Genomic DNA, 19161 nt, shown 5'->3' with positions numbered 1-19161 from the left:
CTAACTTATTTCACTTAACAAATGCCCTCAAAGCCCACCCATAGTGTTGCAAATGGCAAAATTTCATTTTTTTATGACTGAATAACTATACATATATATAACAAATTTTTATCCATTCATCTTTCGATGGACACCCAGGTTGCTTCCATATCTTGGCTATTGTAAATAATGCTTCAGTGAACATAGGGGTGCATATATCTTTTTGAATTTATGTTTCGGCTTTCTTCAAATAAATACCCAGAAGTGGAATTGCTGGATTAGATAGTTCTATTTTTTAATATTTTGAGAAACCTCCACCGTTTTCCACAATGGCTACACCGACTTACAATCCCACCAACAGTGTCCAGGGCTTCCCTTTTCTCTACATCCTCACCAACACTTGTTGCGTCTTGTGTTTTTGATGACAGCCATTCTGACAGGTGTGAGGTGATATCTCATTGTGGTTTAGATTTGCATTTCCCTGATGATTAGAGACGTCGAGCACCGTTTCACGCACCTGTTGGCGTTGCCTAGTCATCTTGTTTTCCAAACCCTACATAGAAAGTGTGCTACACAAGAACCTCAGTGCCAAGATCCCAACATTCATGTTAACCTTGCTCTTTCTGGAGTCATACTTCTCTTTACGAACATCCACATTTCAGTACATCCACATTTGGATTCACATCAATGTCATGTCAGTTAAAAGTGGACAGCATCTTCGTTGGTCCAATAGCTCCCAGATCTAACAAACTCCATTTGACTAAACTTTGCAACACCAGACTCTTGTTCTGGCAAGCCTTCCTGTTCCAGAAAACTTGCATCTCTCACATTATTGCAAAACGAGACAGGGACTTGCAACATTCAACTAAATGTGATGACTCAACATGGAAGTTTAGTTCAATATGATTTTATTTAAAAATCTGCAAAGCTGAAGGAGGGATCTGATCTTTTGTTAGAAGAAAGTAATTTTCACAGTATATATTTAGCCATTTTAGCTTTGTGTTGAATAATAACAGAAGAAGTTTCTGTTCAAGATCCTCACTCCAGCACACTCAGCCAGGTGCTTGGGAGCTGATAGCAAGATAACACATTCCCTGGTCTGAATTCCTAGCAAATCCTCTCTCCTGAGGGCAGCACCTGTTCTCCCCCAGGCACACACACCACAGCTCTTATTGTCACTGCCCTATACAGAGCACTGAGAATCTTTTAGTTTAAAGTTGAGAAAAACATTAAGGGTCTTCTTAATACTCGTTATTCTTGACAATTAGAAGTATAAAATACTTGAAATTTGTAAGATGTTCCACATTTAATAGAACAACTGAAATGTAAAAAATTAGTTCAAGTAACATGCTTTTGTGTTGCAAAATGGTACTTAATAAAACTTACAGAGACAAGATATGCAGCACTTTTTTGTACTTGGTATTATAAACTCCTACTGACGATAGCTACCTGATGGTCAAAAAAACAGAAGACAGAGAGAAGAAACCATACATACTGGTATATAACAATGCCTGCAGGGAATGTCATGTTTTAAATTTTGTTACTAAAATTAAACCTGAAAAAAAAGTCTAGAAAGGCAACACACCCATATTATTTTAAATGATGAGGTAGACTTTTTCCTACGCAGTAAAGTGAAGATAAAAAAATGCATACAACTTTCAAATCTTTTCTTTTTTAAAGTTCAGATTATAGTCACTTTCACAAACAAGACATTTATAAACTATGAGGTGGAGAGATCATACTCAGGCAAGCTCTGTACTCGATTTGTTACTCGAAGATTCAACAATCAGTCTTGGATCAATCAAATCTCTCCAAAAAACAGTGATCTAAGGAAAAATACAAAATATTCAGTTTAGAGACTTCATTTTGAGGTCACATAAGCTTTAAACAGTTAAAAACCTCAGGCAAGTAAATTTCCATTTGTGCGGAATGATTGAAGACCTGGAATAATTTGAGTCCCAATAAACTGAGTTTAATTAAGCTATAAAAACTTGTTTACCTCGAATGCAGCTAAACTTTACATTAAGCATAGTTCACCTCCTTCTCATTTAGAGCAGGGGTTGTGGAGGGTGGGGTGGGGTGGGGGTAGCTGATTACAAAGGGTCAGGAGGATGTGCCCAACCAGCCTCTGTGGACAGGCAGCTTGCAGACCTCTTAGGAGGCAGATGTGGCCCAGGAGGTTTAGCACTAGACTGTTGCTACCCTCTTGGGCAGCTCTGTAGTTCTTATCCTATGTTGCCTAAAAATAGGAGGTATTTCACACTTTACCAAGAGAAAACAAACTCTAACACTTGGTCGTATGGATGAATGATGAGGGCCAACTAGTGTCCAAAAGGTCCCTTACAGGCTCTGAGTCAGGCCTGTTTAAAAAGGCATAGCCTGGGTAGTCCGGTTAGCTCAGCGGGTTAGAGCATGGTGCTCTTAACAACAAGATTGTTGGTTCAGTCCCCACATGGGCCACTGTGAACTGTGCCCTCCACAACTAGATTGAAACAACTACTTAACTTGGAGCTGATGGGTCCTGGTAAAACACACTTAAAATAAATAAAAAACAGTTTAAAAAAAAAACGAAACCGAATTAAAAAAAAAAAAAGGCACAGCCTGCAAGGTTGGATTTTCGAACACAGTTTCCAAGAATACATTTCAACAAAAAAGTGGGGCTGAATATATTGCAAATAAAGAAGGACAGGAGACTGCGCCAAATCTGCTGATCCGCCACAAACCCTAAAAATGTGTTTTTGGAATCAATCCCTAAGAGTCTCATCTATCTTAGAGACAAAGAAAAACACAGCCTAGTTAAGGTTTCTACATTTCTTATACAAAATGTGAATTTGCGACACTGAAACTTAGAGGATAATCATATCCATAACATTTCAAATATAAACACCTTAAGAGAAAGCACTTTTTAAAATACAAATTCTATTTACTTGAACGCTAGCAACAGCCTAATGAGCCAGCCATTGGCAGCGACTGTGGAAGTCTGGCTGCCTACGAAACTCTGAGCCACACAGTTCCTAAAATGTCAATTTAAGGATTTATACAAAGTCAAAAGACAGAATCATCATTTTATGTCATTCTTCCACACTCTCTATGCAGTTATAAGTCAGAATCGTGGTTAACATCTGAGGGGTAGTAGTGACTGCAAGAAGACATGATGGAAATCTCCAGAGGGGGCTGTTCATGTCCTTGATCTGGGTGCTGGTTACATGAGTATGTTCATTTCTGAAAAATCATTCAAGTTACCTAACTGAAATGCATACATCAATGAAAAGCTTTTAAAATATGCTAGTCTTTGCTAATGAAAACTTTATGTGACTATTTTATGCCAACTTTATATTCTTAAAAAAGAGTGTGTTATCTGTGTCTCTCATCATGTAGGCTCTTTGAGGTCCAAGATGGCACTCTAACTTGGTACTCAGCACTGATACTGCCACCCTGTAGGTAGATCCCCCCAGGCCCAGATCCTTTATGATTTTCACATAGGCAGTTCAGGAAGCTGCGGTGTCACCTTCCAGACCACCAGTAACCAATCGAGAGAGAATGGATGACCAAGCAACCCCAAGAAGAGAAGCGTGCCTACCCTTTTCTCCTGTGTCACAGCGTACTCCACTACCTCAGTTCCATTTTCGTTGTGATAAACCAAATCAAATTTCCCAGGTTCTTTCACGGCTGAAATCAGACAGCAGGGAGAAGAGACAACAAGTCATTTCCCAGTAGTGAAAACGTCCCTCTACAGGGAATTTATATCCTTAGAAAACCAACTACAAATTGTCCATTGATGTGAAGGCTGGGCACGCACATGAAAGCATGGAGTGCTCCGTGGCAGGAGACCCTGAGAAAACCCTGCACCAGCAGACAGGCGCTTCTTGGCCATTTATCAGAGACGATCTTTCCTTCATCAAAAAGAAATGAGCTTGATACACTACCACTAGCACTTCCAGAAAAGAATGTACAACCACAAGCTAATCCCAAAAGATAATTGATAGGTTTCAACAAGGGAAGGAAATCTGAATTCTGCAAAATTCTCGTATCGTGCTCTGTCCTCAGAAATTACGCACTTACTACCTGCTAATGCTGCAGTCCTCACTTTACACAGTAGTGAGGGACCACAAAAATGACCATGCAGGCTGAAATCATATAAAACAATCTTAATAATCAATGGGAAAAATTATAATTGTTTCACAATTTTTTAAAAAATGTGTCAAAACATTAAAACCTTTACTGTATAGGGAAATGGAAATGAAAAAAGTAAAAATAATATGTATGTAGCATACTATAAAAAATTAGAAACACTGAGAATTAAAGTCTTCTATTTCTTCGTAAGAAATTTATCAAGCGTATTTTGAACAAAATATACCTTGTCAGGCAACAATGATACAGAGACTCTTTCCTATGCCCTGCAGAACTGTCATACTCATTTCTAAGTTTGAAATAGCTCTGAGAGTTTGTTTCTTTTTCACAATTCTGGGAAATTTTTGCTGATGTCATCTTCATTTCCCAAGACATCTTCGTTCCTTTCGTCACAGCCACTTTCCTCATTTATGTCAAGAAGTTCTCGTAAAGCTCAGTGTCAACATTCCCACAGTTAGCTACTAATATTTCTTCTATAATTTCACTCAAACTTCATTTGGATGTCACTTTTTGCTTTTTTGTTGTGCTTTCATCTTTGTTGGCCGATTCCCTATTTCAATGATCCATTTTTGTAAAATGTCATGTGGGTTTATCACTGAAAGACCAGGAAGCAGCACAACTACACACTCTACTGTGTGTATAGGAACTGAGTTACAGAAGTACAGTGACCACGGGGCGGCGGGGTGGCTGTTGGTTAGAGGGCGAGCTCTTAACAACAGAGTTGCCAGTTCAATTCCCACATGGGCCAGTGAGCTGTGCCCTCCACAAGTAGATTGAAGACAATGAGCTGCCGCTGAGCTGCAGGTGGGGCAGCCAGATGGCTCAGTGGGCTAGAGTGCAAGCTCTCAACAAGGTTGCCAGTTCAATTCCTACATGGGATGGTGGGCTGCACCCCCTGCAACTAAGATTGAAAACGGCGACTGAACTTGGAGCTGAGCTGCGCCCTCCACAACTACTAGATTGAAGGATAGTGACTTGACTTGGAGCTGATGGGCCCTGGAAAAACACACCGTTCCCCAATATTCCCCAATAAAAAAATTTAAAAAAAAAAGAAGTACAGTGACCAATTACCAAGAGACTTGGAAAGAAGTGGCATGACTGGTCACTGTTCATGATAGGCATCTGTTAATATGTAATGATTTGTGGACTAAAGAGCTGGCAGTGCTTACTGCCATTACTTATAGTTAACAGTTAACATACCCAATATCATTGGAGGACTGGTGTTACTTAACTAAACTGTGGTAACTGAAGTTCATGTATATCAGAACCATGCAAAGCAAGGACTACCTGTATTTCTATCAGAAAACAGATAAAGCCATTTCTTGATGCCCCAAAGAAAAGTTCCAATTACATGTCATCACTGTCAATCACCTGACAAGCAGTGCTGAGGCTATGGCCCTGGAATTTGACCATGGACAAGCTTCTCTGTCCACCATTCCTAAGGGGGATTTCTTCAAATGAAACCTAATCAGAATAAAGCTGGAAAACCAGTGTAGGTTACATGTAATCATTTACTTAATAACATAAAGAGACTTTATTGAAAAACCCTTTTGGCTAACTTCTGTGTACTGAAGTTTTGATTCTTACCTTACTTAAAGACAAACAGAAACTAATTAATTGCCTTAGGGTCTGCTAAAGAAAAGGGGATCTCCCCTGCTTTCTGGCCAGGGACCCCTACAACACAACCCAAGTTAAGCCATATACAGTAAAAGTCCTCTCTTCAGGATTTCAGGACCAATAATGGGTAGAGTGAATCACGGATAAAGCAGAATGTGTGAGTATGCATACACACAAATACTTCCGACATTTTATTTTGGTGTAACACACAAATATGTTCATTTGTCAATCTTTTGAAATAGAGCAGAGTAGATCTTATGAGTCCACCGTTTAGAGTTGTCTTTCTTTTATAAATCATATCCTTAATGTATGTCTACAATTTGCACAATTTCCAGTTTTGAAGTTTTTTGTTTTTGTTTTTTTTTAATGTTTTGCTAGAATGCAAAAACTAGCCTAGCAATCTAAGTGCAAAATCCTTCCCAGATTTTTTACCAAATTCCTCCCAATCTCTTACAGCTGACCCACTGACCCATAACTCAACAGCAACTTTTTTAGTAACACTCCTGAGTCAGCATTCAACTTGGGTTTCATAGAAATAATTCTTTTTGCAATCAGTTTTCATTGGTTTGTGTAATTTTTATGAAATTACGTAATTACAGTAATAAGAACAACTGGTCTAACAGTTTTGGGAACAAATTCGACAACTCTTAGCAGACACACAACTGTGCTAATGGGAACACAGGCCCCTGCTGTGTGCTAGCAGAGGTAGTGGAGAAGGCCGGCTAAGCATGCAGGCCAACGAACACAGCAGCTCCTGTGTATGCAAGCTATTTAGAAACCAATGCAGATATAAAAGTCTAAACACTTTCAAATTCTTTTCTAGAACACTCACCAGGTAAAGATGAAAGAATTTCTATATCTACTTGCTGGGTCTCTGGATTGTGGCTTAATATTTTTCCTTCCTTTCAAAAATAAAAGTCCAAGTCAAAAATCAACATGTGAAACATTATGAATACACTAAAACCACTGAATTGCACACTTTAAAATGGTGAAAATGGTGAATTTTATGTTATGTGAATTTTATCTCAATAAAACATGTTTTTAAACAAATCAGCATAGAGGGGAAATGAAACTCCCACACACCAAGCCAGTATTTCCCAGGGTCTAACCTACCCAACGGTCAGGTACCACAAAACTAGGAACAGCCCCTATAGCCCAAAGCCTGCTCATTATTCAAACTAGCCTACCCTAAACTGTATCCCCCACCCTGCCGTGCCTATCCTCAGGAGACCCCAATAAAGGCTCTGGCCTAGGCTTTCTCCTTATTCCTGCTTCTGTCTCCTGGCCACTCCCACGTGCTTTCCCCTGCAGCCCCTCCTCTACGGAAATGTAAGTAATAAATTCTTCTTTCAATAGCATTGGCTTCTCTATGTCAGCACTCAGTCACCTCCATTAATTAATCACATGGGAACAAATACACAGGGTCAGGATATGAAGAGACTACATTCTTTGAAGAGAGATCTGACAAGCTTAATGAACAAAGTCGGTGATCAAGCAGGGTAAATAGCACTTGCAGTCAAAGCAAAAAGGTGGGACCTATTTTCTCTCTCAAAATGGTTTTGAAAGATATTTCAAAGAAGTTCTAAAACTACCAGGATATAAAGTAAGCAAACAGCTTTCCAAAGTGATAACTATGATGACCAACATCCATTTAATGTGAATTTTAAAAAATTTATATCATTTAGAATCACAATTTGTACAGGCTGTGGGACGTATCAATTCTATATTTATTTCCATTTCCTCATGTAGCACAAAATTTAATTCGCCATTTATGGTAGAGTGACAAAACATCCTGGTTTGCCCAAGACAGGTCCATTTATATTTCCTTCCAGTATAATTATCCATATAATATTAATTCTTTTCACTCACAAGTATCTTGATTTAGTGATAAATCATATGGTCACCTATATTAAGCGGCTAAGAAGATGAAAAATATGATAAAATACAAATTATCCAGAACTGACCCACCTAATCCATTCGTGAACTGATACTTCTTCGAGTCTGCTTTTAAGGAAAGGCTCTTACCAAGATTATAAAAGTTTTCCAAGGTATCAACTCAGATTAAATCAAATTTCCTTGTACTTTATATTTAACACTATATTAACATTACCAATTACCTTTAAAATGGACTTAGTCTATATCTTATTACATCAAAATATGAAAGTATGCATTTTAACAAGATTTTCAACAAAATTTTGAATGAGTGAAAAGGGAAGGAAACGTGATTTTGTACTCCCTTTGAGGCAAGCTTTTACTAAACTGTGATAAAGCTCAAATGCCAATGACGACCCATATAGATATTAAGTGAGTAAATACCCAGAATATTAGTGAATTATCTGTGGTTAACTGATAATGCAAAAGAAACCATATTAGACCATAATAACCAGCAGTAATTCACAAATATATAAAATAGATTCTTATGATGAAAATTACCAAATTTTCAGGCTGAGAGCTGTTCATTATTTTCTTTGAAAGTTTAGGATCACGGGGGAGGTGTACTCAAATAAGTTTGTGTCAAATATGTTTGTGTGTCAAATAAGTTTGAGTGTCTGATTACAAAAAAAAAAATTTTAATTCATCATTCTCATTCTCTAATCTTCCCAAGTGTAAGGAAAATCACCCTGGGAGACTTCACAATAACGCTATTAACAGGTTTGTATTTTGGTAATGTTTTCATTTTCTACTTTCTGGCATTATTTACTCAAAAAAACCTACATTATCCGTAATAACAGTATTAAACATGACTTTAGCTTCTTTAATATACTGACAATTATTTTTAAATAAAAAGCCTTACCTTGTAGTCAGAGACATCAGGAGAATAATCAGATGTTAGTTCCAGAAGCTAAAAAAGAAGAAAAAGTCCACAAATACACAAACCCTGTGGCTCCTTTCCCCTACCTCTAAGAAAACATGCAGAGCCTGACCATGAACCTGTGGCAATACAGGGGTTCCAGTGGAAAAGGTTTTTGTTTTTGTTTGGGTTTTTTAGGGGGGAGGGGTGATATGTATAGTCTTCTTTTACTGTGCACTTACTATGTTCCAGACACCAGGCTAAGCTATTTTTATTCCTTCAGAAAATAATGACTGGGCACCTACTACATGCTAGGCACGAAAACACAAAAGATATAATCCAGAAAGGGTGTGTGGGTGTGTGTGTGTGTGTGTGGGTGTGTGTGTGTGTGTGCTGTTAACGAGTAAGTTTATTTGGAGGGGGAATAATCTTTTTGTTGTAGTTGTTTTAAAATATACCTTAAATGCAATCCTTTCTCCAATTTGGGGGGCAGCCGCTAACAGCGGTAACAGGCTGTAGTCCTTCTTGTGTGTCTCTACTGGATTCTGAAAAACAGTAGTAAGTCATGTGACTTTGTTACTGGCGAGAAAATGTGAACTGATGACACCACGTCCAGACAAGTGATGTGGGGAAAGGAGAAACGGTAAACTCACAATAGAGACTACTTGCCTGGATGATAGTAGAGGAGTTTGTTACCATTTCATTTAAATGCTGCTGCTTCAGATATTCAGCGTTTCTGTTTAAAACATAGGGAACAGCAAGCCCTCGTCCTCGACCTCGACCCCGCATGCCCCGACCCCTAGCTCCCTTCCAAGAAAGAAGGTCCTCTCCTCTACCGCAACCTCTTCCCAGACTGGTGGGGAGAGTCACGCTGGGAGGAGGACCAGGGGCCTGTCTGCCACCGTTGGAGTCAGAGTGCTTCCATCCAATAGCATTTAGAGTCTTTGGTGACGGTCCTGGACCTACACAACCTTTTCCTGCAAAGAGACCCACTGTCTTTAAGAAACCTGCAGGCCGCTCTGGTGTGCTCTTTGATAGCAGGCATTGGTCATCTAACTCCGAACTAGAGTCTGAACTAGAAGATGATGTTCTGGTCGTCTTGTCCTTGACGGGGGTGGCGTTAAAGCCGGTTTTTGTAGCCACTTTGTTTGCAATTGTGTTTTTTATAGCGGGTCCTTCCTTTGATAACGCAGCTGATATTTTCTCTGAGGAATTTCTGACCTCCAAGATGACATTGCTGAGACCATCGCTGGTTGACCCATGATAAGACTCAGACTCTGAGGAGGAACTGGGACTATCTTTTGCGTGCCTGTCCACACCACCTTTCCTTTTGGCTTTCACAAGGCTGTTTCTAGCAGGAGAACCTTTTGGAGGCCCACACTTCTGGACGGTCCACTCTTTCACTGGCTGTGCTTTAGAAGACTTGGAATTCTTTGTCTGTTTTTTATATTGACATTTCTTTTTCTTTGGTGATTTTCTTTTGGTCTGTTCGTCGTCATCATCTACACCACCACAGGTGGCTTTGTTTTTCCTCTTGTTTTTTTTCCTCACACTCTGATCTGTGACAGCTTTTGGTTCTCGAGCCAAGATAGTCTCACTGTGATCATTCTCTTGCCTCTTCAAATGCTTCTTTGAATTTCTGTAATCTAGTTCGGTTTCTTCATCCTCTTCTAACTTAAATGACCGCTTCTTTGCTTTTCTAGGTAAGAAATGAGCACCGTCACCATTACTCACTATTACAGGATTCTCAGCGCCTTCTCTCTCTTCTAATTTAACTCTGCAACAAAAGAACGAGAGAAAAAACTAGAGTGAGTAACTATGTCTCCTGGTCACAGTAATATATACTGAGCTGACTGCAAGCAGCTGTCACTGCCATCAGTCAATGAAAACAATGTCAAATCATTTAAGGACAAAAGGTTCTTTTTTGACCAAATGGCTTACATGGCATCACTTACACTCAACTTTCAAATGACTGGTTTTATTTATTGAGTATCTACTGCATCCCAAACATTTTCTATACATTTTCTCTAATCTAAACACCATCATGAAGTAGGTATCTCTCATTTTAAGACAAATCACAGAATTACCATTCAGAAAAAAACTTGCCCGAGATTCATAGCTAATCAGCAGCAGAAATGGGATCCAAACCTCAGTTTGTCTAACTTCACAGACTTTCCATTCCATTATGTTGCTAACCCCAACCAGCAAAAATGTCAAGTGTCCATTTTTGTTTTTAAATGTGGGCTGCTTTTTTTAAAACCAGATTTTATTTTTATTTTGTTTAAATTTAGGAAAATACTGAACAATGTATGTTCACTGGGGTAGTGACAGACATTGTAAAATTCCACATTTTGTGATTAATTTTATGTGTCAACTGGATTGGGCCATGGGGTGCCCAGATTTTTGGTTAAACATTGTTCTGGGTGTAACCGGGATAGTGTTTCTGGATGAGATTAACATCTGAATCAGTAGGCTAAGCAAAGCAGATCGCCTTTCCCAAAGTGAGAAGGCCTCACCCAATCCATTGACGGCCTGAACAGAATACAAGGCTGAGCAAAGGAGAATTCGCTCTCTCTGCCTGACTAAGCTTGGAGCTGGAACACGGGTCCTCTCCTGCCTGAGGTCTCAGACTAGGACTGGAACTTACATTATCAACGCTCCTGGTCCTCAGGCCTTAGCACGTGGACCGGAACTATGTCATGAGATCTCTAAAGTCTCCAGCTTGAATCTTGGGACCTCTCAGCCTCCATCATCTCAGGAGCCAATTCCTTATGAAAAATCTTGTATCTGTATCTATATCATCTCCTACTGCTTTTGTTTCTCTGGACAACCCTAATACACACTTCATCCAAAATCATTTCACCGTAGAAAAGAAATTCTGGTCCTCCATGAACTGGCAACAGTGAATTCTAATACGTGCAGCCTGCTGACGGAAAGCTGAGTGTCACCAATGTCAAGCACACAGTGGATGCTCAAAAATGCCTGCTAAAAACACGATACTTCCAGCTACATATTTCATCAAGTTTTTGTTGTTGTTGTTTTGTGTGTGTGTGACAGGGAACGATGCAGAGAATCGTATTTGAAAATAAAGTACAACTGGTGAATAACAAGATACATTATAAGCATTCTTTAAATTTTTTTAAGGTACAGTAATCCTGTGGATTTATCTTGATGTGGTCATTGAAAACAATCCTCAACTATCCTTCAGGATACATGAATACACAGACACATACAAATCAAGGTAAAAGAAAAGCTACTGATACCGGGAATGGGACAAAGAGAGACACAAAACTCTGAAAGATCAGGGATTTAACTTATGAAAACACATTACCCTCTCTTCTGAGCTGTGGACGTCAGCATCAGGCAGCAAGGAAGTATTCCTTAGACTGGCAAAAGTTAGCTCGGCATCCTGGGAATTGAAGAACGGCTGAGGAACTTCTAACGTATCAGACCGTCCCTTGTTATTCTTGATCAATTTGCTATGATTCAAGTTTCCGTTCTGAGATGACTAACTAGGACCAAACATTCCATCAAGTTTGAAAATGGCTGCGAGACTTTCTGTTCAGTCACTGTGGTTTATTAAAATCACTGGAACACAGCACCAGTGTTCTGCATCCACTGGTGCTGTGTTCCAGTGTTGCATCCACTATATGCAAGATCCCCACCTTTCAGAGGAGCTTGCAATTCTGTCGTGCTTTCCAAAGCAGACCTTGGCATCATTTCACCTGTTTTGAAGACAACGGACCTGCGCATGAAGGTATGGCCTGTGACTGCTGCAGTGTGTTCACTGTCTGCTATTCCTGAAGAGAATAATTTCAGTTTGGAACATATTAAGATTGAGAGACAAAATGCCATCCAGAGAACAAGAAATGGTTCACCAGGGTCTGCTCAGTTACCATTCCTTTCAGGGTGTACACTTTCCCTGGCAAGATTCTTCATTTCTCTACTTGGATCACAGACAAGAAAGGTAGTTGTCCTTTTACAAAGAGAAGTGAATTACCTGCATAACTGGCAATGAAAGAGATTTGATTCCAAGAAATATTTAAAACAGACTCTCCACTGTTCATTCAAACTCTTTGCAGGGCAAACTGGGAAGTAGTAACAAAATGCAATGTATTCCCTTCAAATCTGCAATTTCAATTCTAGGATTCTGTCATACAGAAATACAGATATAGGGCCGGCCCAGTGGCTCAGTGGTTGGAACACTGTGCACCTAAAGCTGAGGTCACCAGTTCGATTCCCACATGGGCCAGTGAGCTGCGCCCTCTACAGCTAATATTGTGAACAACAGCCAATGTGAGCCACCATGAGCAGACCACCCACGACTGGCCCACTGCCTCAGCCCCGGGGGAGGGCAAGGCTTATAATACCAGCATGGGTCAGAGAGCTGTGTCCTACACAACTGGACTGAGAAACAACGGCTTGAACCAGAGTGGGGGGGAGGCAGAAGGGGGGATAAAAAAAAAAGTTTGTCCCTAAAGACATGCAGAAAGTTCAGGGGGAAAAAAAAAGAAAGAAATACAGATATGCCCATCTGCCATGCCTGATACTTCCACCAACTGCCTGCTAAGGCCAAACTGGCTGTCTGGGTTAAAATTTGCCACTTTAATTACGTTTTTAAAACATGACCTCAACCTTTCTCATTGGAGATGTGCTAATAACTATAGTACATATGTTATGTACTATATGTATCTAGAATTACACATGTATCTAGAGCAGTGTGGGGCTCAGAGCAAGTGTTATCCAAATGTCAGCTCTAATTTTTATTAATACAATGAATGTTGCTAGTCCTCAGGGCAGGAGTTGGTGGGTTTTTAATGTCATGTCCCATCAAATGAAGGTAAAATTTAGTAAGGAGGGTGAAAGGATGGACGTGCAACCTCTTTGAGTCCCATCTGTTCCCTGCAGCCTCCCTCCTGTCTGGCTGCGGCTGGCAGTGGCCTGCATTATCACTTTCAGAGAGGTAAAGTGACTTGACCTAGGGCACACAGTTAGAATCGTAGAGCTAAGATTCGAACACAAGGTTCTGACTCCAGACCCTGAGCTCTTAATCACTCTGCTCTATTACCTTTCATACAGTAGTGAACAAAAGTAATGCATATATTCTTGGCATAAATACAGACCAGTACAACTTTTCTGAAGACCAATTTGACCAAACAGCACCTCCTCTAGGAATGTATGCTACTGAACCATGGCTTAAGTACACAAAAATATACAATAGGGGCTGGCCCGGTGGCTCAGGCGGTTAGAGCTCCGTGCTCCTAACTCCGAAGGCTGCCGGTTCGATTCCCACATGGGCCAGTGGGCTCCCAACCACAAGGTTGCCAGTTCAATTCCTCGAGTCCCACAAGGGATGGTGGGCTCCACCCCCTGCAACTGAGATTGAACACGGCACCTTGAGCTGAGCTGCCTCCCGGATGGCTCAGTTGGTTGGAGTGCGTCCTCTCAACCGCAAGGTTGCCGGTTCGACTTCCGCAAGGGATGGTGGGCTGTGCCCCCTGCAACTAACAATGGCAGCTGGACCTGGAGCTGAGCTGCGCCCTCCACAACTAAGACAGAACGGACAACAACTTGAAGCTGAACGGCACCCTCCACAACTAAGACTGAAAGGACAACTTGACTTGGAAAAAAAAAGTCCTGGAAGTACACACTGTTCCCAATAAAGTCCTATTCCCCTTCCCTAATAAAATCTTAAAATACACACACACACACACACACACACATGAATATTCACCACAGCATGTTAACAGTGAAAACCAGAAAATAACTGCCATGGAATGTTCGTATCCCCCCAAAATCCATATGCTGAAATGCTAAGCCCCAATGTGATGGTATTAGGAGGGGGGGCCTTTGGGAGGTACTTAGGGCATGAGGGTGGAGACCTCATGAATGGGATTAGGACTCAGAAGAGACCCCACAGAGCTCCCTAATCCCCTTCAACCACCTGGGGACAGTGAGAAGGTGCCATCTATGAACCAGAAAGCGAACCCACACCAGACACCAAATCTGCTGGCCTCAACTGTAAGAAATAAATTTCTGTTTAAGACACCCAATCTGTGGTATTATATCGGCTCCAAGCAAATGGGCGCACTTCCTCCTCCCAGGAGAGTTGGAGACCCTTCAGAGCTCACTGTCAGCACTGTCGCTGGGAGCTGAGAAACGGGCTGTGAGGAAAGGGCCATGGCACACCAGTGTGAAAATGCCTCTCTAGCCTCTATGGTTATTTCCCACACTGGCTCCTGGCTCCACTTTTCCTCATTAGACTTCTCTCAGCATTCCCAGCAATCCCAACAGAATCTTTGCTGCTCAGACTCATCTCTTTATCAAGTCAGACTATTTTTGTGTGTGTATGTGTTTTTTAATTTTTCATTGGGGAATATTGGGGAACAGTGTGTTTTTCCAGGACCCATGAGTCACTGTCCTTCACTCTAGTTGTGGAGGGCGCCACTGTTTTCAATCTTAGTTGCAGGGAGCGCAGCCCACCATCCCAGCCAGGAATTCAACCGGCAACCTTGTTGTTGACAGCCCGCGCTCTAAACCAACTGAGCCATCCAGCCACCCCACCGGCAGCTCAGAGGCAGCTCATTGTCTTCAATCTAGTTGTGAAGGATGCAGTTTACTGGCCCATGTGGGAATCAAATGGGCAACCCTGCCATTAAAAGCTCGCGCTCTAACCAACTGAGCCATCCGGCCATCCCAAGTCAGGCCAGTTTTTGCCTCCACAACTGTATTGAGCCATCTAACATTTCCAACCCCTCCTTTAAGGTACTGCTAAATTCTAACCATTTGTGTTCCATAATGAACTCTCCTTTCTCAACCACCTTCAGCACTTAACAGCATACGCTAGTATAATTATCCAGTCTGACTGCCTGCATCACACAATATACAGGAGCACGAAACTAGTTATTTTGATCTACTCCAACAACATTAGGTAACTTTGAGAAAAGAGACTGTTTTCTTCTGTAGCTCTGAGGAAAAGTGAGTCTGTCAGGGGAAGCCAGCGATTGATTGGGGACATGAAACCACAAAAACATACAAAACTTTTACAACTTCAATTTTTCCCTAAGTTCAGCCCCATTTACCACGGAAGCCAGCTGCAGAGGTATTTCCTGCCATATGAAATTGTGCATTTGAAGCATTTAGGAGGAATTCTACCTGTTGTTGTGCTGTATTTATTTCTTATAACAGCTTTCATCGTTTGTTTTTTATATTGTTACTGTCATTATAAAGATTATAATTCCCAGATGACTCATTAATTGAAGTATAACTGCAGTTAGCTAGCAACAAGTTATTAATTCATTAGGCAGGAGATAGAAAGGAAACTTAAAAAAAAAAGAAAGGAAACTTAATAAGATGTAGTCCTTACAAGCCTAATACTATTTAAATAGTCCCTGAATTGGAGAGAATGGAGGTCTATTTCACAGTGAATAAAAAGGAAAAAAACCAACAACTCTTTGAAATCTGGACTAGTTCATATTGTCATCAGAAACAGCTAAACATTAACAATGTTTACTAACAATCATAGTGTTTCTGATTTTAAGAGAAACACACACACACACACACACACACACACACACACACACTCCAAGATGGAGAAATTGTTCCAAATTAAATTCCCTGATATTCTGAAGAAATCTTATGAATCTGACATGCTCTGGGGAAAGGACAGCCAACCAAAAGGCAAGCAAGAGGGAAGCAGCCTGGTTCACAACTAGAATTTTTCACTGCAACCGAAGCTTGAAAAAGAAACTCTGAATAAATCACTCCAAGGTATGAATCCAAATTGAAGTGATCATCAACATTTTATTGAGACAAATCAACCACATGTGGGCAATTCATACCACAATTGCTCCTTGATACTCAGTATCTTTTTTTTTTTAATTTCCAAAGACATATTTAAAACTATTTTGTTCCCCAATGGACAACCCCCAGAGGTCCCAAACACCTATTTAAGGGAACCACAAACCGCCCAGGTGAGACACAGAATGACCCCCATTGAGGTTGGACAACCTGCACGTTATGAAAGAAACGGGGCTGTTCCTGTCCGGGGTCTCCCGCACCTGACCCTGCGAGCCGCCGGGGGAGGACAGGGTCTCAGGCACACCTGCACCAAGCGGACCTAACACAGTGCCAAGCTAGGTGAGCGTTTGCTAAATCAAGGCTGAAAGAAAACGTTGGCCCTGCCCATACACATGATCCCGTGTACGGTTTTTCCAAGTTTGCTCCACTGTCCACTCGCATCAGAAGCATCGGAGGAAGGATGCTCGTTGCAATGCAGATTCCTGAGCCTCATACCTGACTAGAATCTCCGGGGGGTTATGAATGAGCAGTTTGGGAGCCCCCCCTTCCCCACCCCCAGTCGCCCCACCCCCACTCGCGGTGCCCGGGGGACTGAGGCGCCCCCGGGCGTGCGCAGGCGCGTCCCCGGCCCGCCGCCTACCTCGTCACCCCCGCACGCCCGCCCCGCGCGCACCTGAGGCAATCGTTGTCTCGTACTAGGCGCGCGCTCTCGCCGGGGGGCAAGAGCCCCTCCTCCAAGTAGAGGCCGAGGGGGGCCCCAGAACTGAAGCCGAAACGCTGGCGGATGAGACTGATGAGATCCGTGACCACTCGGCATCTGTTCAAGTCGACCAGAAGCCAGAAGGCCGTGCACTGTGGGGTAGCTGGCGGCGGGTAATCAAATTGAAGCCGTAGCCTAACCGTCTCGGAGGCTGCCATCTTGCTCGGTGCTCAACGGAAGCCGAGAGGACCACAGTGCTACCGAGAGGCGTGCTCTGGCGGCCCGCCCCCTGGAGCCTTTTAGCGGGTGCCACCTGTTGGTGGCAAGTGGCTACTACAGGGTTCGTGATGGAAAGAACACGGAGCGAGGTGGATTCAATTCTGTTTATGACTGGGCCAGGGAAGAGGACATATAAATGAAATGCCTTTATTCCTTTCCTACTGAGCGCTGTGTAGGGTCCGAATTTAGGCAACTCTCTTATAAACAAGCAGTTCTCAACAGTGGTATATAAAACATTAGCTTATATACGTAAAAGAATTTTTTTTAAAATCCCAATACATTTAGTTGACAAAATTATTCCTCATAAGGAGTTGCAAAAGATGTCATTCCTAGTGTATTTTAAATATTGACATTTTAAAAATTAATCACTCTTAAATGTATTCAGTGTAATTTAAATACCTTAGCAGTCTAATACCTACCACCATCCACATTAAAATATGAAAATAAGCCATTTTATTAACACCTAGGTAAGTAAATCAGAAATTCCAATTTCCATTCCATTCTTCCACATAATATATTAACTCCTTTAGTTTTCATGCCAAAGGTATGAATTACAAACCCTTATTCCCATTTTGAAGATTAAAAAACCCAAAGTTCAGAGAGGTTAAGTAGCTTCCCCAAGGTCACTGGGCCAGTAAGTGGTTGATACCCTGGAGTCAATAGACAGACTGAAACTTTTTAAGTTTTATTTTCCTGTGACTCTAATACTCTAGGTCTTCCAACTGAGTTATCATTACTATTATTAGTGGTACACAATTGATCAAAATAGCATAAAACATCACATATTTTGGTGCATAATTATTACACAGGGAAATAAAGTGGACATGGAAACATCTATTAAGGAAATAAATGTAGCTGTGTGTTTGTGGTTTTTTAATTAATACAAGTCTCTGTGGATAAATATTTCTAAATAAGACAGGGCTCCCCATCAATTCTGGACCCATTTTTGTTGTTGTTGTTTCTATAGATGTAAGGTCCTGTGAAAACTTGTTCATTCATATAAGGAGATAAAAACAGAGGATTTATATTGACAATGTCAGTCAATTTCCTTAAACTCCTTCCAAGTTACGTGCTAAAATCACCTAGAGATCTTTCTTTAAAAATTATTTTCAATACTACATCAGCCAAAAATTCAGTTAGGTTTAATAATGTTAAAAACAAAGAATTGGGAATCACCTCACTTTCAAAAGGAGTGTTTACTCACTCGAGTTTTTCACTTTCTCAGTATCTGGGAAGGCTCTACTAACACTTAAGTGATTATTATACCACTTACTCTTACATTTAGAGATGCCTGGTTGATGGAGCTAAAATTAGATGAAACTGGGGTAAGAAATGACAATTCCATAAAAGAGGGAATGGTGATCAAAGTCCTGAATGTAAGCGAAAGATGGCTAGCGAGATGAACATTTGTGAACTGTTATATACAGATTTATTAGCAATTCAATCTGATAGTTGAAATCAATTATGTTTATTATTACACAATTAACAGAATTGGAAGAGTAAGTATACCAACATCTAAGAAAGAAGAGTTAATTCCCTAAAATGTGACTGTTTTCTCAAGTTCAGAGTATTGCTAGATTTTGTATATCAATGATTGCTGCTAATAAAGTTAATTTAAATTTAATAATATCTGGTAGAAACAAATAAATAAACCAGTGAGGTAGGTGCCAGTGAAGCTATGTAGACGAGGGACAGGGGTGGAGAAGAGATGCATTTCTTTTTTGGAAAACAAAAACATACACATTCTCAGGCAATCAGCTTTAGGAAAGACAAGTGAAAGAAAGAAATGTGGAACTCTATTCTTTTAAAACCATTCATTCCTGTCTACCCTTAGAAAGTGTTGGAGTACTCCTCAGGCTATATT

The 19161-nt window shown here is 40.9% G+C and overlaps 1 protein-coding gene across 2 annotated transcripts; it reads right to left on the bottom strand.

Annotated features, from left to right (window-relative positions):
- Positions 1-870: 870 nt before the first annotated feature.
- On the bottom strand, positions 871-17269 carry COIL (coilin). Of its 2 annotated transcripts, none has more exons than XM_088802159.1 (7): positions 16959-17269; positions 9188-10295; positions 8977-9063; positions 8522-8569; positions 6560-6629; positions 3560-3648; positions 871-1805 (listed from the first exon to the last, which is right to left on the bottom strand). In XM_088802159.1, the coding sequence occupies exons 1-7, from the start codon at positions 17234-17236 to the stop codon at positions 1722-1724; spliced, it is 1764 nt and encodes a 587-aa protein (XP_088658285.1). In that variant the 5' UTR covers positions 17237-17269; the 3' UTR covers positions 871-1721. The 2 variants fall into 2 exon arrangements, with proteins under 2 accessions (XP_088658285.1, XP_088658286.1); XM_088802160.1 differs by having other exon boundaries at positions 16992-17269.
- Between the last annotated feature and the right edge of the window lie 1892 nt (positions 17270-19161).

This window comes from Rhinolophus sinicus, chromosome 12, assembly GCF_057876585.1.
Source record: "Rhinolophus sinicus isolate RSI-liver-muscle chromosome 12, RSI-T2T, whole genome shotgun sequence".
NCBI lineage: Eukaryota > Metazoa > Chordata > Mammalia > Chiroptera > Rhinolophidae > Rhinolophus > Rhinolophus sinicus.
The sequence above is the reverse complement of the archived record's forward strand: the minus strand, read 5'-3'. Positions and strand labels throughout refer to the sequence as shown.

Bases quoted from the DNA above. Each gene is read 5' to 3' on its own strand.
- COIL (XM_088802159.1), bottom strand. From the start codon at position 17,236: ATGGCAGCCTCCGAGACGGTTAGGCTACGGCTTCAATTTGATTACCCG. The intron at 6,630-8,521 runs GTAAGGCTTTTT...TATTTTTGAAAG, and splicing joins CTGATGTCTCTGACTACAAG to GAAGGAAAAATATTAAGCCA. The intron at 1,806-3,559 runs GTAGGCACGCTT...ATTTTTCCTTAG, and splicing joins CTGTGACACAGGAGAAAAGG to ATCACTGTTTTTTGGAGAGA.